We start from the raw sequence: 23,608 nt of genomic DNA, 5'->3' as shown, positions 1-23,608 counted from the left end.
AGCAGTGGAATGTTTCTACCAACAGTCTCAGTGGTCGTGGCAGCTAGGAATCACCTGGTAGGTCAGGTAGGACAATATCGATACAATAAGTTTGATACACAACATATCTTATTGATGTATGTCCAAAGGCAAGGGATCTGTAGCATAGGTGGAATAGACATGATGTAAGCATGCCATCTGTGCGGCTGTGCCTACAAGTCTACAAGGCATTACATGTATCAACGTATTGATCAATAGGATCTTTGCTTCTTGTTTTGAGTAAAAACGCCGTTATGTTCATAGCACATAGGTGTTGAAACATTCCCATAGAAAACAAAACCGTATATTGTTTATGATAATAGAACCAAAAGCAATCCAATTTTTAATTGACAGTCGGATCTGACCCAATAAGCCTATATTAATATTATCAACGAGACTTGGAAGGATGGATCTGTTCTTAAAAAGCTTCTCATTCCAAAAAATGTCAAGTCACTCACAAAGTTGGGTATCGGCTTGATGGACTCGTTAAAGTGAATATTTAATGATTATCTTATTTTAATGGTAAAATTTGTCTGGATCGTGAAGTTTGTTTTTCTTCGGTGGTTAAACATGGAAAGTTGGTTTGCCTATCATGGCTGTTTCTATTACGATTTACTAATCTGAATAATACATGTATTAATAATAGTACATACCTCTATAAGATTTCCAAACCAAGGCATTACCAGGGTATCTAGAGGATAAGTCATAACTAATTTTTAATAATTCTTTGGAAGGGGAGAATGGTTAAAAGTTCGGTCAGGTTTTAAACACCATGGTTTTAAAAACTGGCCCAGAACCAGAATCATTCCACCGGTTTTTGGGTCAACAGTTTGACCATTTTGTTTGAATGAATGACCTGTTCTAACTTTAAAATAAAAAATAAAAAATACAAATACAAAAAATTAAAATAAAAAAAAGGCCAAAAATCATTGAATGGGTCAAACGGTTGATGGTTCGACCACCAACGGGTTGCCTAGATAGCTCTTGGTCCAAATGGTCTGACCATTTGGGTCAATGGTGGTTTGAAAACAAAGCAAGAGGTCAGATTGGTCAATCCATCATCTGGTCAGGTGTTTGGGTCTATTTATGTTCCGAATTGTTTATTCATAAAAAATTCTATGACTTGGTCAATGATCCAGTGACTCAATTGAACTGCCTAATCATTTTACCTAGTTAGTGGGTCATAGGTTAGACATGAATTCTTTTGTTAATGTCCTCCCTGATCATTTGAGCTTCCCACAAGTTATTTGAGTTTGGTTCATGAAAAGCTTGATTTGGCTCAGTCTAAACTGAACTTTAAAGCAAGCACGAGTCCAATAAATCTCAACTGTGAAGCTTGTGAGCCTAAAAAAGTTGTACATGTATAATGTTTTTTTATAGGAAATTTGTCTCAGCCCAAATCGAGCTTATGAGATTTTGAGTTGGGTTGAACTTGATCTCAAGTCTCTAGCTTGGATTGAGTTTGAGCTTGAGTTTGAACCTCATGGTTTTTTAGCAAACTGAACTCGAATAACTAAATATTCAGCTCGTCTCGGCTCAAATCTACCTCTATTTAGAGGGAAAAGCGGTTCAGTTTCCACTTTCCAGGTTGTTTCAATCCCATCAAGAGAGTTATCTGAAATTAAACTATAATCATTAACCTGACCTGACCAATGCCCTCTCATTCTTTAAGTACTGCACAAAAGGCTTGAAAACGAAAAACAAAAAGGTCTTTTTACGGTCCACTCTACCTCAGAATTCATAAATTAATCCTCCATATGTATTTATCCCCACCCTCTATAAATTCAAACTATCCCAAAACAAAAAAGCAGAAAGTACTATGGTTGAAAATTTGGGGCATGGAGATGATGAGAGGGAAACGATACGCGTACAGTACAGGAGAATATAAAATCTGGAAGTAAATGTATTTATGGGCTTAATGTTACAATACCACATTCAAAATAGATTGTAAGGAGAAAATTGGTAATGCAAAATTAACGATAAAGTCTAGAACATTACTACATAAAAAATAATGTCACCACCTCACTAGCCAAGAAATGGGGAAAAGAAATTGCAAAGATAGGGCATTCTAAATCACATGAAAATCCAATATATAAAATCCAACTGGTGGTGGCTCGGTTGGTAAGTTGTCAGACTGCAGCTGTTTGTAGGGGAGACTTGGGATCAGAACCCGCTGCCACCAAGGTTGGGGGGTATTGGTATGAGCGACTGGCTACCACTGTTGTGCAGCTCCATGGAAGGAAGAGATCAAAACAAAATCTGTCTATATTTAGTAAAACCAAATAATGAACATTTTTGCAAGGTCCCAACTAGGGGTGTAAGTGAGCCAGAGCCTACTCACGAGTTACTTGAGTTTGGCTTGTTAAATACTCACATTTGTCTCAAAAGTAATCGAGATTGAGCTTCCCAATGCCCGACTTGAGTGGCTCGCAAGCTTAATTGGACTCATAATAAAATACTATTTTTTAATATATTTATATGTATAATATAAATAAATCTTAATGTTTTGATATTAACTTATTTATAATCTAAATAAATAAATTTATAATTGATTTTCATAATATGTTTCTATTTATAGTATTTACAATATTAATTTATCTATATTTTTTAATATATTTTTATTTTTTAATATTTTTAATATACTTAGTATTTAACTTACATATAATTTCTAATACCAATTTATTTATAATTGGCTTGAGTCGGAGCCAAGCTTTAGTAACTCACAAGTATTGACTTGATTTTGAATCAGAAACTAGAAATTTGATTGAACTCGAGTCAAGTTTTGAGTTCTTTGTTTTGAGTTGAACTCGAGCTCAAACAGCTTCATACTCCGGTAGACTTGACTTTGATTACACCCCTAGTGCCGACTAGCTACTTAGGTCTTAAGTTGGTTGTAGCGGAAACTTAGGATTGAATCCCACCTACACCAAGGGTGGGCTACACCCCGTTGCATGGAGCCATCAACAACAACAATACAAATAATATTAATGAACATTCAGATTACACTCATAAGAAAACACAGAAAATGATCAAATACAAAACTAGAATCTCAACAGAACACAAGGAAAATTGCACAAAACAAAAATCAGAAGCTTAAAAGAAGAAAAAAAAAGAACTTAAACAGGTTCAATGATGTTAACAAATAAACCAGCGGCAATATCTATGATGTTGGAAAGTACGACAGCAGAAAACTTTGATTCCCCCCGGGGGGTGAATTTTGATGAATACTAACCGTTGGTCACCACTTTTATGCTACTATGTATGAAGTACCAGATGTTCTGTCATTTTCCTAGGGGTCAATTTCGTGATATCACGAGCGACACCACTTGAGTTGAGATAGCACTCCCTTCCAACAGAAAAGCCAAAGCAATATGCTGAATTGCATTGATATAAAGCCTATGCTTCCTTGAATAATATGTTTTATATGTTAACATATAAAGAAAATCTTTTGTAGCCATATACACCAAAGGACGGCAAAGTTAGAAATGATGGTGTAACATTTTTGCATTTTAAAACCTTGGATGTTCTATAACAGGAAAAATTAGTTTATAAGCACAGTTCTAGTAAAAAAGTAGGAGTATCCAACAATGCTATGAAAATAAAATATAAATGCTGATATACTTTTCTCCCAATCTAGAAACTACTTTACTAGGATTGGCTAGACAAGATATGATATTCAGAAGTTCAAGTTTTAATGGTTTTTCTCAAGTGTCTGCTTCCTAATTTGTAAACGAAGAGGAAATGTGTATGTGTATGTGGAGAGAGAGAGAATACTCGACAAAACCTTTTCTAAACATTTGGGATCAGCTACATGATTCCAGTCTTGCCATTTCACTGTATCAAGAGTAAAATCTTCTGTCATATTTTAAGTCCTTAAATCATTTCATAGTTAAATGATTGAGATGGTTTTTCCGTAATTCTTCTTTGATCATTCATTTCTCTTTTAGCACCTTCTAACTCCTCGTTGCACATGGAAAAAATCATCTCAATCAACCTTTTCCCACCTTGCCACCTAGTGGGGCTACTTATAAATCATTCCTGATGCATTCGTTGTTATCTTTCCTAGTCTTGCCAATCCATCTTAGCATCCTTGTTTCAGTCATGCTCACTTTTCTGAACTGGTGAGGTATATAGGATTTACATTAACAAGTCTCAAGTCAGTAAAATTGTATACCCTCAGCAATGCTTATTTATTTAGATTAGTGCAAGGACATGTGCCATGCACATGCAAAAGCAAAGATAGACAAAAAGGATAAAAAGATGAAAAAGCATTTAGATTTCGAAACTTTTTTTTTTTGATAAATAGATCTTGAAGCTTTTTTCGCTGTACTCTAAATGTCACGACTCAGTGATTAGGTTTAAAGATTAAATATTTGGACAACTACCCTTTACAAGTCAAGCATTGGCATTATATGATACTGTTAAAATATTTCGATTTAACTTTTATGGTCTGGATGTGAAGCCAAGGTAAGTATCAGAATTATATATAGTAAAGCTACGGTGTTTCTTGATTGCCCAACACTGAACATTTCATACTGTGTAAGGAGAAAATTAAATAGTAAATCTAAAAATATTAAGCCTATTTTACTTGGCCGCCTAAATAAGATCTGAGATACCAAGGTAAAGATACTGTTACAGAGAAACAAGATTATGACTCTTTATTTCCAAAATCCAAGGTATAGGTATTAATTAGATTATCACATCTATTATAATGATAATATAGTCCGATCTTTTTATTTATCTATACTATATATCTTTCTATATTATGGAAAATTAACAAAGGTTTATCATTAACACAGTTTCCTACAACAATATTTTCTACAAGCACATGTAATAGAATGGTATGAAGATCAAAGTTTGTACTGTCCCAATATCCCTCGAACATGCAGTATCAATATCAGTTCTCCAACATGAAGCATCAATATTGATATCATATCATGTCACCATCAATTGGATTAACCTTGTCAAAAGTGTACAACTAAGTATCAAAATTTCGCAATGTATAGGACTATATTGGCCGATACATATCATAACGACTGGTCACTGATAAGTTGCTTTTAAGGCTTTCTTCAAGAAATGTTTGTTTTAAATGTTAAACATTAATATTCCCACCCCTCTCCTGAATTCTGAAAAAAAAAATTGTAGGAAAGTGTGGGCCCCACATTAGTGTACTTGTGTGACGGCCTAAGTTGTACTTAGATTTATTTAAGTCATTGATTAGGATCAGCTTTCCTATTAGGATTAGTTTTAATCCTATTCTATCTTACCTAGGATTAGTTTTTAATTATCTTATCTTGCCATGTAAGCATTAAAGTTGGAGGATTTGGGAAAAGGCTTGCCTCTTGGAGGAAAAATTATCTTTCCTTGGGGGGGGGAGGGAGAATCACTTTGATTAGATCAACTCTAGCTAATCTTCCTGTGTACTTCCTATCTGTGTTTAAGATCCCCACAAAGGCCTCCAACACTTTGGAAAAGCTTATGAGAGATTTCTTGTGGGAGCCTGGAGAGGAGAAGCGGGACCATAGGGTGAGTTGGGAGGTGGTAAGTAGAGGTAAAAAGCTAGGAGGTCTTGGGATTGGGAATCTTAAGAAGAGGAACATGGCATTGTTGGGGAAATGGCTATGGAGGTTTCCGTTGGAAAGAGACAAGTTGTGGACAAAGATTGTGGCTAGTATACATGGGTTGGAAGACAATGGTTGGGAACCTAGAATCTTGGCAAGGACTACAGCCGCTTCTCCTTGGTCAGCCATACACAAACTGCTTCCAGTATTCTCCCCTTGTATCAGGTATGGTCTTGACTCCAGTAATAAAATAAAATTTTGGGAACAACTTTGGATCGGGGACTCACCTCTAATGGACCAATTCCCCTCTTTGTATGCTCTTTTTGATTTGAAAAATGAACTCATTTCTTCCTTCTTAACCCTCTCAGACTCTCCTTTAGGGTTTGGGTGGAACCTGGGCTGAGAAGGGCAATTAGGGACACAGACTTGGACCACATTTTGTCTTTGTTAGCCATCCTTGAAAATGTCTTCTTGGATCCCATTAAGGAGGACACCAGATTTTGGGTTCCCTCCTCTTCAGATGTTTTCTCTTGTGCCTCATTTTTCGAGACTTTAACTCAGCCTTCTGATCCCATTGGGTTGTCTTTCCCGGTTAAAGAAATTTGGAATAGGCCCATTCCTCCTTGGGTTGGTAGTTTTTGTTTGGAAACTTTCCTGGAAAAAATTAACACAAATGACCTACTTGAGAAGAAGAGACCCAACTATTGTTTACTTCCTAATAGATGTACTCTCTGTAAAGCTGATGGGGAAACTGGTTACCACCTTATGGTCACTTGTTCAGTTGCTAAATCAGTTTGGGAGTGGGTCTTTTCCCTCTTTGGGTGTGTTTGGATTTCCCCTGGGAGTGTCCAAAGCTTGTTCTCTCCATCTTTTTTCAGATGGCCGAAGAAGAGAGGGAAGACTATGTGGAGAAGCATTAGGGCTGTAGTGTGTTGGTCTCTATGGGAAGAAAGAAACTCACGAATATTTTCAGATAAGAAAAGAACCATTGGAAACTTATTAGATCTAATCCTGTTAAGGGTGGCACATTGGTTGAAAACTATGGAATTGTTCTCAGATTATTCTGTGGCTGATGTGGTGAGAAATTGGAAGGAGATAGCCTCCTCTGCCCTCTGTAAGAGGACCTGTAGTCCTTTGTGGTCCCCTCCTCCTTCTGGGTTCATAAAATTGAATTTTGATGGTAGCTGTATAAGGAACACAGGGTCTTCTGGGATTGGGGGAGTATTCAGAAATGAGACGGGGGCTATTATTGCTATGTTCTCAGGCCTAATTGGGGAAGGAGACTCTCTTAGAGCTGAGATCCTCGCAGCCCTACAAGGTATCCAGGTAATGCAAAACATTCTTGGATAATAGATTCAAGAGCATCTGATCGTATGACTGGTTTTCCATCACTTTTCTCTACCTATCATTTATCTTCTAGTAAAGACAAAGTGTCCATTGCTGATGGATCCCTTGTTCCTATTTCTAGCAAAGGAGACATCAAGTTGTCTGATGCCTTTTCCATATCCTCCGTCTTGCATGTTCCTAAGTTTAATACTAACTTGCTCTCAGTTAGTAGCATTACAAAAAAAAACAGAATTGTCCAGTAACCTTTTTTCTAGATAGATGTGTTTTTCAGAATCTAGAGACAAGGAAGGTGATTGGGACTGGCCGTGAGACAAATGGAATCTACCTACTTGGAGGAAGTGCTCATCAGGAAGATAGTGAAACTAAGAAATCCTTTGTTTCTCAGTCTGTTGATTAGGTGATGCTTTGGCATAATAGGCTGGGTCATTTATCCTTTCAGACCTTGAAGAGTTTATTTCCTAGTTTATTTGAATCTATTCAGATGTATAGTTTGAAGTGTGAAAGTTGTGAGCTTGCAAAACATTGCAGGACAACTTATTCATTAAGTAATAGCAGAAGCAATATTCCTTTTGAAATTGTGCATATTGATGTTTGGGGACCCTATCATACCTCAGCCATGGAAGGGTACAGATATTTTCTATTATTTGTTGATGATTATACTCGGTTTTCTTGGGTTCATCTGCGTTCTCGAGATGAGGTTCCTGCATTAACCTAGATCTTTCATCAAATGATTTTAACCCAACTTGGGGTTAAAATTAAAATTTTTAGATCTGATAATGCAAAAGAATATTTTGCAAACCCATTGGCCTCCTACATGCTTGAACATGGGGTTGTCCATCAGAGTACCTGCCCACATACACCACAACAGAATGGGGTTACTGAAAGAAAGAATAGACACATATTAGAGGTAGCCAGAGGCATTATGTTTACCTCAAATGTGCTTATACGTTTCTGGGGGGATGTTGTTCTTACAGCAATTTATCTCATCAATCGGATTCCCGAACGGGTTCTTGATATGAAACCTCCATTTATCCTTTTATACCCTGATAAAGAATTGTTTGCCATTCCACTCAAAACCATTGGGTGCACTTGCTTCGTTCAAATCCTTGGCCCCCATCATTCCAAATTTGATCCTAAGGCCTCCAAATGTATTTTCCTTGGTTATGCCCAAAATCAAAAGGGATATTGTTGTTATGAACCCACTTGTGGAAAATTATTTGTTTTAATGGATGTCACCTTCTTTGAGGATAAACCCTATTATCCAAGGGTTTCTCCTCAGGGAGAGAATAGTGAGGCTGGGAGCAGCTCATCAGAAGTTCCTTTACCAATCCCATTAAGTGAAGAAGGGTGTAATGGGGAAGGTTGTCAAAGGTGCAGGGATGTGAGAGTCTATCACAGATAATGGAGACAAGTTGATTTCGGACATCAGTAGTGCAGGCCAGTCCTAGTTTCCTCTGCAGATCCAGATCCCAATACCATAGTAGCCCCAAATCCTTTTGCAGATCCAGATCCAGGTACCATAGATACTACAGATGAGAGACATCCCACCATGGAGCCTTCACCTTCATTAGATGATCTTGATCTTCCCATAGCAGTTTGTAAGGGCAAGCGTCATTGTACCACATCCACAGCTCACAACATTTCTCAGTTCTTGTCCTATGATCATTTGTCTCCCTCCTATAAGTCTTTTCTCGCATCCATTGCTGATATTCCCATTCCCAGAACAATACAAGAAGCATTGGAAGTACCAGAATAGAAAGATGCAATAAAAACAGAGATGGATGCCCTCATCAGAAACAATACTTGGGAGATAGTTGATCAGCCTAAAGGTAAGAAACCGGTTGGATGTAGATGGGTATTCACTGTGAAACATAATGCTGATGGTTCTGTTGAAAGGTCTAAGGCCCGGTTAGTTGCAAAAAGATTTACTCAGACATATGGTATTGACTACTTAGAAACTTTTGTACCAGTAGCAAAGATGACCACTATCAGAGTCCTATTATCTCTTGAACCAGTTACTCCTGGTCGTTGTATCAAATGGATGTTAAAAACGCCTTTTCTCAATGGAGACTTGCAGGAAGAAGTTTACATGCAGTTGCCTCCTGGATTTTATGGTACAGAGACAAAAAAAAAGGTTTGCTGGTTGAACAAGCTTTATATGGACTAAAACAGTCCCCCAGAGCTTGGTTTGACAAATTCAGACGAGACCTTGATAGGTTCGGATATGTGCAGGCCCAGTCAGACCACACCTTGTTTATTAAGAGAGTGGATTCTTCCGTAACTTTGCTTGCTATGTATGTGGACGATATTGTAGTAACAGGGAGTGATACTGGTGAAATTGAGTCTCTTAAGCAACTTCTTCATCAAGAGTTTAAGGTGAAAGATCTAGGGGAACCACGATACTTCTTGGGCATTGAGGTAGCTAGATCCAAGCATGGGATTTTTGTCTCTTAATGAAAGTATGTCCTTGATCTGCTAGAAGAAACAAGAAAGTTGAGAGTTAAGCCTATGGACACACACCTATTGAACAGAACCACAGGATTAGTGCAGAGGGTGGAGAACCTCTTGAAGATAAAGCTATGTTCCAACGGTTAGTTGGAAAACTTCTCTATCTTTGCCTCACACGACCTAACATCAGTTATGCAGTCAGTGTAATAAGTCAATATATGCACTCTCCCAGAACTACTCATCTCCTTGCAGTTGAGAGGATATTAGCATATTTGAAGAGATCCCCAGGCAGAGGCATTTTGTTCTAGAAAAATGACCACATGAAGATAGAAGTCTATACAGATGCTGATTGGGCTGGGTGTGTTGATGATCGAAAATCTACCTCTGGATATTGTGCCTTTGTAAGGGGTAATCTGGTCTCCTGGAAGAGTAAGAAACAAAGTGTTGTCTCACGTTCCAGTGCTGAAGCTGAATATAGATCCATGGAAAATGGTGTGGCTGAGATTCTATGGTTAAGATCATTACTTGAGGAATTGGGTATTACTTATGAGAAACCCCTAATGTTGTACTGTGATAACCAGGCTGCCATTAATATAGTGCATAATCCAGTATAGCATGACAACACTAAGCATATTGAAGTGGACCGGCATTTTATTAGAGAAAGGGTTACATCTCAAAAAGTATGCCTCCCCTACATCACCTCTGACATGCAACTTGCAGACCTTCTCACCAAGGCTGTTTCAAGAAAGAAGTTAGAAGACCTATACAAGTTGGGAATGACAAACATCTACTTCCAACTTGAGGGGAATGTAGGAAAGTGTGGGCCCCACATTAGTGTACTCGTGTGACAGCCTAAGTTGTACTTAGATTTAATTAAGTCACTGATTAAGATCAGCTTTCCTAGTAGGATTAGTTTTAATCCTATTCTATCTTATCTAAGATTAGTTTTTAATTATCTTATCTTGCCATGTAAGCATTAAAGTTCTTTTACAATTAGGAAACTATGCATATAAATTCAAAGGGTGGGGCGGCTGTTTTAAGACAACCAACCATTCTCTTCTCCTAAAACCCTTCTGTGAGTTCCTCTTCTCCATCTCTCTTCTTCTTCTCTTCTCTTCTCTTCTAATTTTCTTTTATTTACTGTTCAAATCTGTAGTCTTGTACGACTACTAAAATATATCTAAGAAGAAAGGTTAACGTTAGGTTCAAACTTCAAAGTACTGATACACCCTATCCACTGCACCAGGGTATATTGCTATTTTGAACCTTGTGTACAACTAACAATCATCTTGACTTCTACCAAAAATTAATAAATTCTGAGCTTTTGCTGATTGAAAAGGAAATAACATACATGTAACAATGTAAAGAGAGAAAATATGGACCAATGCTTCATTTTTACCTCAATAAGCAAAGGGTGATCTCAAATGAAAATAAGCAAATACAATGAAGGTATTGAAACAATTAAACTAAACCAAGAAGGAAAAAAACTCAAAAAGAATCAATCATGGGACCCCATCAACTTCCTATGGAAAATGTAGGGAACCATCAAGTAGATTAACGGAAAATCTAAAACCAAAAAGCAGTATAAAGGAGCACATGCAAGTGAATGAAGAGGGAGGGGAGAGCTTGTGTTCTAATGCAGTAAGAAAAAAGAGAACTCAATAACCACTTGTACTATCATTCTCTAAAGCAGTAAGAATACTGAATACCAATGATATTGATAAACAGAGTCAAGAAATTATATAACTAAATTAATCAAATAGGGCATACCTTCAACACAACATTTTATATGGTAGATCCAAAAGATGGCAAGGTTCAACCAACCAACATTGAGACATACATAATCATATGCAGTTAAACAGCCGAAGTGTTACCCAAACAATTAAGGATTTCTACTCCTAAGTAGTTTTTTACTAGTTCTACACCATCCCAGTCCCTCCATCCCTCCACACCCCCCCCAACCTATTCCATGAGTATGTAAACAATCAGAAAACAAGATCCTCGGGGTCAAGACAAATAAATGTACAGAAGTGAATACTTTAAATTGTAGTGTTTGGTTATCATTATCAAAGAAAAGATCCAAGAAAAAAGGTAAATATCAAAAGGTCATAAACCTCATAAACATTAGTGGAAAAGATCAAGAAGCATAAATATTGAAATTTACAGTATTGGTCACAAAAGCTATTTACAATGTCTTCCAAACAAAGCTAAAACAAACTTCTCAAGAATAATCCAGGCCTTGATGACAAGAGAAAAGTGTGCTTCGAAAAGCATGTGCAGAGAACCACAAAGGGTAGGAGAAAGTGTTCTTCACAGAATACATCTCCTTCCAAACTCGACTATTCCGATGGTACACCAAGATCTGTCTTTGGGTTGCTAAGAACACAAATTCGCTAGTCTGACTTATGGGGAAAACACTTGGGACAAGTCCTCTAATACACCTAAGGCTCACTTTGTCCACTGTACACCATTCCTCTCTTTCATAATTCTTCAACGCCCATATATTCATCCAAGCCTCTGAAATCTGAATTATGGACACAGATCCATCCAACTCCAACAAATGAACCCTGTTTCCAGACCGAGCAATTACCTCACCTGGCAGTGAAATCTTCCTCCAAACCTCATTATCCAAATCAAACACAAGGATATACAAACAACTGTATGTCAACCAGTGCAATGACCCATTGGCGAACACAACTTGATTCCTGTTCATATGTGTAAATTCATCGCTTCGAGACGAGATAGACTTCCTCCAAGTATTGGTTTCCGAATCAAAAACCACGCAAACGAAAGAATCAAGTGGCCTATGTCCAAATGGCCGGTAAAACCCCGCTAAAACAACATTAAATTTCTGATTAGATACATTGAACGCTAATCCAACAAGGGTAGCCTCATCATCAGGATGAAATCGAGTCATCGGCCTTTCTCTAGTCCTGGGTAGCAACTTGAATTCCCGGGTCAGTGGATTACAAACATAATAAACACCCTTGTTTGGCACGCTAGCACAACATAGCAAGCCATTACAAGAAGCTCTGACTTTCACTCTATCATTCAAGAAATCCAGAGAGAACTCAGAAACACCTCTGAGTCTGTCTACACAGATAAAACTGGATTTGACATAAAAGGATTTTATGAGCTCAACTAAGACCATTGGATTCTTAGATGATACTTCGTTATAGAGTTGAATGAAATACTTGTTAGAAGGTAATCTATACCAAAGCTTACAAACGGATTTGCATCTAAATAGGGATTTGATTGGCAATCTAGCAAGGATTTGAAGAACCACTTCCTCAGGGAAGAAACCATTTTCCAAATCGGACAAACTCATAACTTACTTTGCAAAAGGAAAAGAAAAGAAATTGGATATCCGTTTATGAGAATTCAAAGGGTGTTTGAGTTATACTTACCAGATAAGCTTTGGAGATTGATTTTTGAAAAGAAACCCTTTCTTGAATTTGCAAGAACAGAATCTTCGTCAGAGGACTTGGAATTCGTCATTAACGGATGAAACCTAATTAATTGTTATCATTAAAACGAAGAAAAAACAAAGACGACTGATATCGTTATTCGAACATCCGATGATATACGCGATTAGAATCTGCTGACGAGAAAACAAAGAGATTGAAGGATCAGATGATCAAATAACTTGCGAGGGAGAGGAGGAGAACTGGAGAAATGAAGGACTAGTCTGTGAAGCGTAGAAGTTATCCGCGATACGAATACAGAGGCACAGGCACGTGAATCGTAGATGAAGAACCAGTTCGAGACTCCGAGTCCGTTTTGTTTATTTTCCTCTGCGCTGCACGCAAGAAAGCCACTGAAGCGGGGTGTGTATTTGCACGTGCAAGAAAAGTGGACCAGACCAGAGGAACCCGACAGGGATGATCATTTTCGGCCCGGCCTGGCCCGCTTCGAATATTTCGGGCTTGGGCCTAGGTTATGTATTCAAGCATGGTATGGACCGCGCTAGAGTGAGGAAAATATTGGACTAAAATTTTGGGATGGTCATCTCCACGTGAAGCCAAGATTTCTAAGTATCCAAAGCCCAAGTATTAAGGATGCGATTTTAAAAGATGTATAATGATGACTGCAGAAAAAATAAAGTGTATCGAAATGCATTTTGGGAATGCATAGATATTAGGGATGCAACTTGGGTGTGCTCAATCTAAGTCCAGACCAACCCAATTTATAATTTTAACCTGGCATGGGCTTAGATTTTCAGTCCTCATGTTAGGCCTAAGTCTAAAAGTTTGGGTTTTTTAGATTGGATAGAGCCTAGCCCTTGATTAGCCTGAACCTAACCCAATTACATATATATATATATATATATATATATATATATATATATATATATACACATATATATAGAGACATGTATTTGCATGTATGTATGTATGTATAAATACATAGTTACATGTATATTTATGTCAAATTTCATTGTGGGTTGAATGGTTGATTGACTAACCTGAGGACCCAAGTCTAACGTCTAACCCTAATGCATGTTATCCTTTATCATGATTTTTAAGAAGATTGAGACAATATTTATCATTCCAGAGGGTTTGATAGCATTGTCTTCATACAAGTCTATGAGGATCCATATTAGCAATCATTTTTGCAAAGTTTAAAATGGTCAATAAAGGGAGAACTAAATTATTTGAAAATCAACAATTAATTGTGTTTCAAAAGTTAAGAAATGCAATGAAGACATTCCAATTTGTATTGGAGGGTTACACCACCAATTGTCTATTAGAAAGTTGGAAACATAGAAGCACAAACGAAGCACAATACGTAATGTTGGAGGACTCTCACATGATAGCATGAATCTGATGATGGATTCTCTTCAACCTGGGGAGGATGATGCAATATGGGATTCGGACCAATTGAGTAAACATTTACAAAGTTGGTTTTCGAAAACCCATCTTAGTACATATAAGGAGAGGATGATGCAGCACAAAATGAAGCTAATAAGTTCTATGCAAGTTGGGACCATTCCAAGACACATAAGAAGTAGAGATGGTGCCACCGACCCAACTTAGTAAATATTTACCGATATAGCATCATCACAGAATTTTTATCTTAGTTCATTTTTACCAAGTTGGTGCCATCACAAAGTTTCTATCTTAGTTCGCAATTACCAAGTTAGTGTTATAGCGAGATTTCGAATTTGTATTCAATTAGGACTTTCTTTTTGAAGAGTTTTGGTAGGATTCTATTATGGAGTGTTTTCTTATATTAGGATTGCTCAATTAAGACTTTCTTTTTTGAGGAGTTTTAGTAGGATTCTATTATGGAGTGTTTTCATAGATTAGAAAACTTTCTTATAGGAGCCATAAGGATGTATGCTTATATAAAGAGTAGCTAGGAGAAGGCTAAGACAATTTTTTGATTGAATTTTCTCTTAATTATTTAGTGAAGAATCCTTCTTCCTGGTAGTTCGATTTCTGCTCTTTTCTTTTAAGTTTTTCTCAACGTGTTTCGTTGATGTACTGTTCCAAGATCGGATCTCCCCATTAATAGATTCAGCAACAAGAGCTTACGGATAATGGTCGTATTCTAACACTTAAAAGACACATTGAATCCAGTTTTGATACCTTGCTACAACCATTCGAGTTTAGTGTTGTTTCTCTCCTCCATAGTTGATGAGTTAGAGATGGACAACTATGAGATAGGGCAATCTGTCGAAGTAGATATTGGTGATGCCACCGCTCCTGCCTAGTTGTCGTTGCTATTGTGTGTTAAGAGTGTCGCTCCACCCGCTGTGTTTAGATCCGAGGCTGCAAGTGGCGATGATTGAAACAGGGGAAGGGATCTTTCCAGAATAACTTCCCTATCCACTCACGGCCAAGGCTTCATTATCTACGTTGTCTAGATAATGTCTTCCACATTTTTAGTACTTTTATTGACTGAATTTATTGTTAATTTCATCTTATGCGAAGACTGGTTTGGTGGAGCCATTTCCCAGCCTCAGTTGGATCTAACAGATCTTATTGAAGCCTTCTTCCCTATAAGAAACTACACAACAACATTCTTGAGAAACCTTGCAAAGGTGGCTTGTTGGGTTTGCACATGAACTCCTTCAACAGCATCTACTCCAATACAACAAACTCGCTGGCCCAAGATGCAAAGGCCTACAAATAACTTCAAAATCTCCAACAAAAACAAGTAGAAATGATGGAAGTGGATTTTAATTTGGCTTTCTCAAAGTATAGTGGATTGATGTTCTAGTTTCTTTAATTAATATCAATGAATTTTTCAATAACAATATATGAAGTTATATAGGCTTCAAGAGTTCAGTCCTGAAACATTATATTACTAGTTCTCTGACTATTTTGATGAAAAGTATATTTGGTATGTTTGTAAACCATTCTTCAATACTACACATACATTGATTTATCTCTGGGATACATATTTTATATACTGATGTTACTTTGTAGATTCTACTTGTTAATTTGGGTTACAAAACTTTTGATGGGTTGGAATACAATGATATAACTTATCCTGCACAGTGAGGTTTCTCAAAGGGAAATCTGCAAGAGACAGAGAATGTTGTCAAGTGATAGTGAGGAGAATCTAAGATTGATTCCTTAGTCTATGTTGTTACATCCAATATTTTAAAATGCAGAGGTGTGACGCGAGGGATTCCACTACCTAGAGGTGTGAGGCGTAGTTCAGAACGCAAGAGGTGTAAACCTCCCGAACACAAGGAGGCATAAGCCTCCTTAAGAGGAGGGGGGTTAGGAGGAGGAGGATGAAGAGGAAGGGTATCTCATTTTTTCTATATTTTTAATAAAAATCTTTTATATTATTAAGAATACAAATGCATAACATTAGTTGAAATGGAGGGCTTTCTAAGAACCTCCCATGTTTCATAAAAAGTAGCAATTTCCTACAAAGTGTTTTTTTTTTTTGCTTCTATGTTCATTCACCATCATTAGAACCTCCTATCCTCTTCACAATAATTTGACAAAAGCCACTTCCACTACCATTCCAATTCCCAAGTAATCAAGTTTGATCTAAATGTGTCCCATTTTTTTATGAAATGTGAGTAGCAATGTTGGTATCTTGCATATGTAGAATACATTTTTGGACGAAGGAGGCTGAACTGCTAGTTTTCTTAGAAAGCTTCATTTAATTACTAAAGAAGCCAATTGTGACATTATAATCCTACAGGCTGAACTATTGAACTGGTTTCTTCTGAACAACAAAGCTTATGGACCTTTGGCAAGAGTCTCAAGTAGCAGTTTTTTTATTGTTGAAAATTGTGGTTTCTTGCAGTTGGTGGAAACATGCAACAAATCTAGCAAGTTATGAACAACAAGATACCCATGAATTTTTCATTTCCTTGCTTGATGGTATCCATGAAAAGGTGGAGAAGGATCAAAGTAGGCCCCATAGCCAAGGAAAATTTTATAAAATATTTAGGCTCCCCTACTTTCTTAGTCTTTTGAGTATTGCTAACTCTTTCTGCCTATTTTGTGGTTTACTTTTGATTGAATATTAAGATATTGTAGGTTTTATTAAGGAGAATAAGGAGAAAATGACAGATGAAAAACAATAGTATAAATGGTATACATGTGGTATCTGTAAATATACCATTACACAATTCTCATCATGGAGACTACCTATAAAAGCTAAACATAAGGACAAATTGACTGGTTGTACTGACCACCTCGACCCTATGTACAATCGTGTCCCATTTCAGGTCCAAGTATTGATTTGAGGGAGAGAGTGAGTGAGTGAGTGAGAGAGAGAGAGAGAGAGATGGGTATGATTAGAAGACTAAAATATGTTAATGAAGGGATGAGAGCTCCATCGTATGGATGCCCAAATCTTGTGGAATAAGGTGGGCAAATTTCAAAAAAAAAAAAATTCTCTCCCTTTAATTGGGAATCGCATTCCCTATTTAGAAAATCATATTTTCAAGGATCAATCTTGAACCATAAACTGAACCAGATCTGAACAAAAGTAGTAGGAGAGGATTATACCTGATACGGAGAAATAGTATCTCCCAACGAAGGTGTTCATGCCCAAGGAAGGATCCAAAGACTGCTCCCACTGAAGATGGCGCAGTGTAGGATGGAGCAGAATCAGTAGTGTTCTTCTCCAAGAACCTATTCCATCGCAAGAAATAGCAGGATGGCACGTGAGCACAACTTTCTATCAGTCCCTTCACAAGGAACTGATATCAACATCGAATCTTGATTTCTCTCACTGAAGAGGAGGTCAAACTGGCAGGTGAGGCAGCGGCAGGAAGGAGGCGGCAAGAGAGTATTTTCGCAGGTATGCTGAATTCTCTCTTCTGTGATTTCAACTCTAAAGACTTGCAGTGATCTGATGATCTTGTGATAATCTAAAAGCTGCCGCCCCTTCCTTCTTTTGTAACCTTAAAGGATCAGCTTCTAATCCCATTAGGAGTTGCTGATCCAAATCATATTTGGATCAAACATCCCTTTAGGTGATAAGGATAAACCCTTATCTTATCTGCAGATTAGATCAACCTTCTCGTAATCTCATTAGGAGGTTTCCAGATCTAAATCACATTTAGATCTGGACTCTCTGAGTGGATAGGGTTAAGACCCTATCCTATCTGCTAATCCATCCCAAAATTTGCCCCATATTTAACTAATTAAAATAGCCCAGTTTGAAATGGGCTTTAGGCCCATTAAGGTCATGTGCTCACTTAGCCTTCCTAACTGCTGCCCAGTTGGGCTTCCTTGTATGGCGTGGAACCCAAGCATTGATCTACACATCAGCCACATGGGTTCAGCCCAACCTTTGTTGCAAGGCCTGGCCGAATACACTGTTATGGACAGTGCACCCCTGGAACCCATCATATGGGCTCTATGGGCCCAACACTTACCCTAAGTGGTCCTTGGGCCAAGCCACCTTGTAACACCCAGGGACTGTGGGCAGATGCAAGATTAGCCCATCAGGCATTATCCTCAATTGTCTTACACTTAACCTCTCATCCCATAATGATCAAACACTGCTCGACAAGAGAGGACCTCTCCCTCGGCTGCAAGGAACAGTGTTGCACTCTCTGCTTATATGGATCATGGGAATTAAAACCTTCTTGCAAACATTATGGAAACCGTCATATATATATATACTTTGATATCTCATATAAAATATATTTTGCAAAACAAATCTCAACGATTGAAATTGGCTGCCGGCAGTCTTGGTTTCCATTAGTGAAAGTGCATCCCCGATCATTACCTTTGTCCGACAAAGGGGTTGATCCTGTCACTATGATCACCCACTCAGATGAATTCTCAGACTGCCCCAACATACCCAGGTTTTGACCCCCGCTAAGGATCTCACTGATTGGTACATCAAAGATAGCCCAATGCGACACCTAGTGTAGTATCATAATCGAGTCTAGGGGTCGGGTGTAACTTTCCAGTTTTGCCCATTAATCTCCAAGGTCCAGGGCAATACTAGAAATCTGGTCCGATTCAAAGATCAATTAATCCTACACTGCATGTTCCTTGGGTCTCACCCTGGCGGCTGAGACAGGCCACCCCAACCGACTTGGTGGCACATCCGTGTCAGCCTTATTAGGATAGGTCTCCCCAGACCGACCCACTGGTTGTGAACATTCTAAACTAACATGAGTCTCATTAAGTGTCCAGTTTAAGGGTATTACACAGAAACATACCAAAGGAACATGAATCAAATATGTTATTTATTCATTTACAATAAACTCATAATGTACATCATTCTAATTGAAGCTAAGGGTATACAAAAACTGTCTAACAACTCCCACTTGCACTTAGGTCCAATGTGGTACAAGCCGGAGTCCTAGACTTTCCATGTGTTTCATAAACGCTTTCTGTGTCAGTGGCTTAGTCAATGGGTTTACCACATTCTCCGCTGATGCTACCACTTAACATCATCCTCCCGTAGGTCCAGTGTTGTCATACAACAGTGGAATGGGTGATGCACTGAATTCCAAATTCAAGAATGAACACCTTCATTCATAAGGCAGCCTCACTTACGGCAATCCGTTCGGCTTGGGTTGTGGACTATTAATTTGCTACTCAGGACCCCTATTTGTTGACATTCAGAAAACAACACACGATCCTATCGTGAAAACATATCCAGATATAAACTTTCTATCATCTGGATCCGACTGGAAATCGGCATCAGTATACCCCTAGATCTGTAGTGAGCTACCATCGAATACCAGACAAAACTCTTTTGTCTTCGAAGGTACTTAAGTATGTATTTCACAGCAGTCCAGTGCTCCTGCCCTGGTTTGGCTTGGAATCTGCTTACCACACTACTGCCTGAGCAATGTCATGCCGAGTGCACAGCATGGCATACATGATGCTCCCTACGGCAGAGGCATAGGGAACGTCCTTCATGCCCTCAATCTCTTCAGAGGTCTTGAGAGACATCTTCTTGGAGAGAGTGACTCCATGCCTGAAAGGAACATTTTCTTTCTTGGAGTTCTCCATGTTGTATCTTTTGACTATTTTGTCAATGTAAGCAGATTGGGATAATCCTATTATCCGCTTCGATCTATCTCTATAGAGTCAAAGACCCAGTATATAGGAGGATTCTCCAAGATCTTTCATGGAGAATTGCTGTGAAAGCCATACTTTCATCGTAATTAACATTCCTACATCATTCCCAATGAGTACAATGTTATCTACATACAGAACCAAGAAGGTAACCTTATCCCCACTGGATTTCCTGTAAACACAGGGCTCATCCGGATTCTGCTTGAAGTCAAACGATTTGACAGCAGAGTCAAAACAGATGTTCCAACTCCTAGAAGATTGCTTAAGTCCATAAATGGATCTATTGAGTTTACATACCATGTGTTCCTAACCAGCAGCAATGAAGCCTTGCGGCTGCTGCATGTAGATATCTTCAGTAAGATCTCCATTCAGGAATGCAATTTTGACATCCATTTGCCAAATCTCATAATCATGGTATGCTACTACAACTAGCAGGATCCTAATGGATTTAAGCATGGCCACAGGCAAAAAGGTACCCTTTCGCCACCAAACGAGCTTTGAAGGTTTCAACTCTACCATCGGGGCCCTTCTTCCTCTTGTAAATCCATTCGCAACCAATTGCTTTTACCCCAGAGGGCGGATCTACTAGAGTCCAGACTCCATTGGTCTCCATTGAGTCCATCTCAGCTTTCATGGCCTCCACCCACTTCTGGGAATCTATGTCCAACATTGCTTTCGCATAAGTCACGGGATCCTCCTCACTAGTCAAGGTTTCCACCAGGTAACTATCCTGGTCATAACCATAACGGACTGGTGGCCTGGATACCCGAGTGGATCTTCTAGGTTGGTCACTACCTGGAACTTGCGGGACATCTCCCACTGCTCCTGAGCTCTCCTCATCAAGAACTATTTTCTGACGATGGGTGTCCAGGATGTAATCGGTTTTCCAAGAATTGTGCATTTCGGTTGCAGAACACCTTCTACTCACTTGGGTCATAGAATAGGTAACCCACAGAGCCTTTTGGGTAGCCTACAAATAGGCAACGACTGGTCTCGGATTCCAACTTGTCTGCACTTGTTATTTTAACATGTGCTGGACAACCCCAAATCTTCAAGTGTCTGACACTTGGTTTCTTTACAGTCCAAAGTTCATATGGAGTGTTCGGAACCGATTTGGTTGGAACCCGATTCAGCACGTAAATCGCAGTCTCTAATGCGTAGGCCCAAAAGGATGTGGGTAACTCTGAGTGTATGAGAAGTGACCGGACCATATCCAATAAGGTCCTATTCCTCTTCTCTGAAACACCGTTAAGTTGTGGTGTAGCAGGAGGAGTCAATTGTGATACTATCCCATTGTCCTTTAAGTAGTCCCTGAATTCGTCAGAGAGATACTCGCCACCTCGATCTGATCGAAGGGCTTTAATTTCTCTCCCTGACTGTTTCTCGACCTCTTGTCTGAACTCTTTGAACTTTTCAAAGGATTCAGACTTGTTTCTCATTAGGTACACGTAACCATATCGTGAGAAATCATCTGTAAAGGTGATGAAATACACGTGTTGATTCCGTGTCCTAACACTCAGGGGACCACATACATCAGTATGTATAAGGTCAAGTGTGCCTGTGCATCTTTCAGGTTTATTGTTAAATGGCTGATTTGTCATCTTGCCTTGTAGGCAAGGCTCACAGGTGGGAAGATCTTTTATAGTTAGAAAATCCAAAGGACCATCCTTTACCAACCTTGTGATTCGGTCAACACCGATGTGGCCAAGTCGGTAATGCCACAGGCACGTGGGATTAATTGTATCACAGACTCTTTTCTTGGGGATTTTAGCCAACGTAGTTTTGGTTATGTTAGTTTCTAGAGAAGGATGTAGAACATAGAGACCATTCTCTAGTTCCCCGTATGCGATGAATCTGTTGTTTCTTTTAATAGTAATCGTATTACTGAAAAATACAGAATAACCATCCGCACACAGTTTTGAGACAGAAATCAAATTTCTTATTAAATTTTGTGCATAAAGACAATCTTTCAGTACAATAGTTCATTCTCTAAAAATTAACTCCACGGTTCCTATGGTCGCGGCTGCAACACTTGTAGAAGCTCTAAGTAGCGTAACTTCTCCTTCACTCAGCCTTATGCTTACCTTGAACCCCTGTAGTGAGTTACATGCATGAGTTGAAGCCCCAGAGTCAATTGACTAGGATGCAGAAACTACCAATAAGTTGGTTTCTATAACACAAGATTCGGAATTACCTTTCTTGGATTCCAGGTAGGCAGGACAGTTCCTTTTCCAATGGCCGGTCTTCTTGCAGAAGTGACAGGCATCCGATGCTTTGTCTTTCTTCTGCTTCTTACCCTTAGTGGTCTTTTTCTAAGGCTTCTTTGCCTTCCTCTTTCTCTTGCCTGCTTTGCTAGCTTCAACAAGCACGTAGCACATGAGGCTTCTTATGGCCCATGTACGTAGCACATCACACATCCATACATCACATGCAAGGATAAATTGATCCAATCAATTAAATGTTTGTAAAGCCCATTTGAAGCCCATTTTTAATCCATAATATTAACCATTAATATTATCTAGGTATATGGGCCGAATTAGGGTTGATGGGTTCGGCCCATATAGCTTTATCTGTTAAGTGAGCTTGTAGCAGTTTTAACAATTTAAAACTGGGCCTTTACAGGTTCGGCCGGATTAAGCATTTAATTAATTATCAATCCTCAGGCTCATTTTGGGAAAAATTAGGGCTGACATTTAGCCTTAATCGAACCCTAGATTTGGTCCAAACAATTTGAACCAATCTTGGTTCGAATGGGTCTAGGGTTTGATCTTTAATTAAATCTTTAATTCAAGAAAATAATATGAAATTAAATACTGATAAAAGAAAATCAAGAATCAGTCAAACAGGGCTGTTTGCACAATCCTTCCTGCAAAACAGAGGTTAGATCACAGTTTGCAGTTTCATAAACTGCAAATCGTAGATTGCGATTCTCCCATCTACGAAATCTCCTTCTCTGCGCCACCATCTTCGATCCAAAAATAAAATAAATAGAAAACCTAATTTCTATTAATAATTACATCAGATCGAATACCCTTACATTCAGTCTAAAAAATAAAAAAAAAATTATTTTACAGACCAAATGTAATAAAATAATCCAGAAACTGCAAAATCGTAGATTCCCTGCGTAAATCAAGATTTCGATCTCCTTTTGTACAAACAACCCATAAATCAAGAAAATTATAAAGAACAATTCTAAACAATAATCAGATTTATATAAAATTTAATTTCAGATTATTCGCCCATAATTTTGGGAACAATTTCCCAAAAACCCTTATCTGCGCAAATTGGGTAGAACGCCTTCTACCCATTTGCACAGGTTTAGATCTGAAAAGTATTGGTTCAAGATTTGAACCATGGCTCTGATACCACTGAAGGGATGAGAGATTCATCGTATGGACGCCCAAATCTTGAGGAATAAGGTGTGCGAATTTAAAAAAAAAAAATTCTCTCCCTTCAATTGGGAATCACATTCCCTATTTAGAAAATCATATTTTCAAGGATCAATCTTGAACCATAAACTGAACCAGATTTGAACAAAAGCAGTAGGAGAGGATTATACCTGATACGGAGAAATAGTATGTTCCAACGAAGGTGTTCACGCCCAAGGAAGGATCCAAAGACTGTTCCCACTGAAGATGGCGTAGTGTAGGATGGAGCAGAATCAGCAGTGTTCTTCTCCAAGAACCTATTCCTTCGCAAGAAATAGCA

The 23,608-nt window shown here is 38.4% G+C and overlaps 1 protein-coding gene and 1 long non-coding RNA gene across 2 annotated transcripts; both read right to left on the bottom strand.

Moving 5' to 3' along the window:
• Window positions 1-2,980: 2,980 nt before the first annotated feature.
• LOC148800742 (uncharacterized) lies at window positions 2,981-13,367 on the bottom strand. The gene is made up of 2 exons (XR_016068653.1): window positions 12,782-13,367; window positions 2,981-3,364 (listed from the first exon to the last, which is right to left on the bottom strand). It is a non-coding gene; the product is annotated as an uncharacterized LOC148800742 (long non-coding RNA).
• On the bottom strand, window positions 11,410-12,786 carry LOC104605018 (F-box family protein). The gene has a single exon (XM_010269608.3). It carries the CDS (start codon window positions 12,700-12,702, stop codon window positions 11,596-11,598), a length of 1,107 nt encoding a protein of 368 aa, XP_010267910.1. The 5' UTR covers window positions 12,703-12,786; the 3' UTR covers window positions 11,410-11,595.
• Window positions 13,368-23,608: the final 10,241 nt, after the last annotated feature.

This window comes from Nelumbo nucifera, chromosome 4, assembly GCF_055504915.1.
Source record: "Nelumbo nucifera cultivar China Antique chromosome 4, China Antique-T2T, whole genome shotgun sequence".
NCBI lineage: Eukaryota > Viridiplantae > Streptophyta > Magnoliopsida > Proteales > Nelumbonaceae > Nelumbo > Nelumbo nucifera.
This window is presented reverse-complemented; position numbering and strand designations above follow the sequence as displayed.

Coding starts and splice junctions, on each gene's coding strand:
- LOC104605018 (XM_010269608.3), bottom strand. CDS start 12,702: ATGAGTTTGTCCGATTTGGAAAATGGTTTCTTCCCTGAGGAAGTGGTT.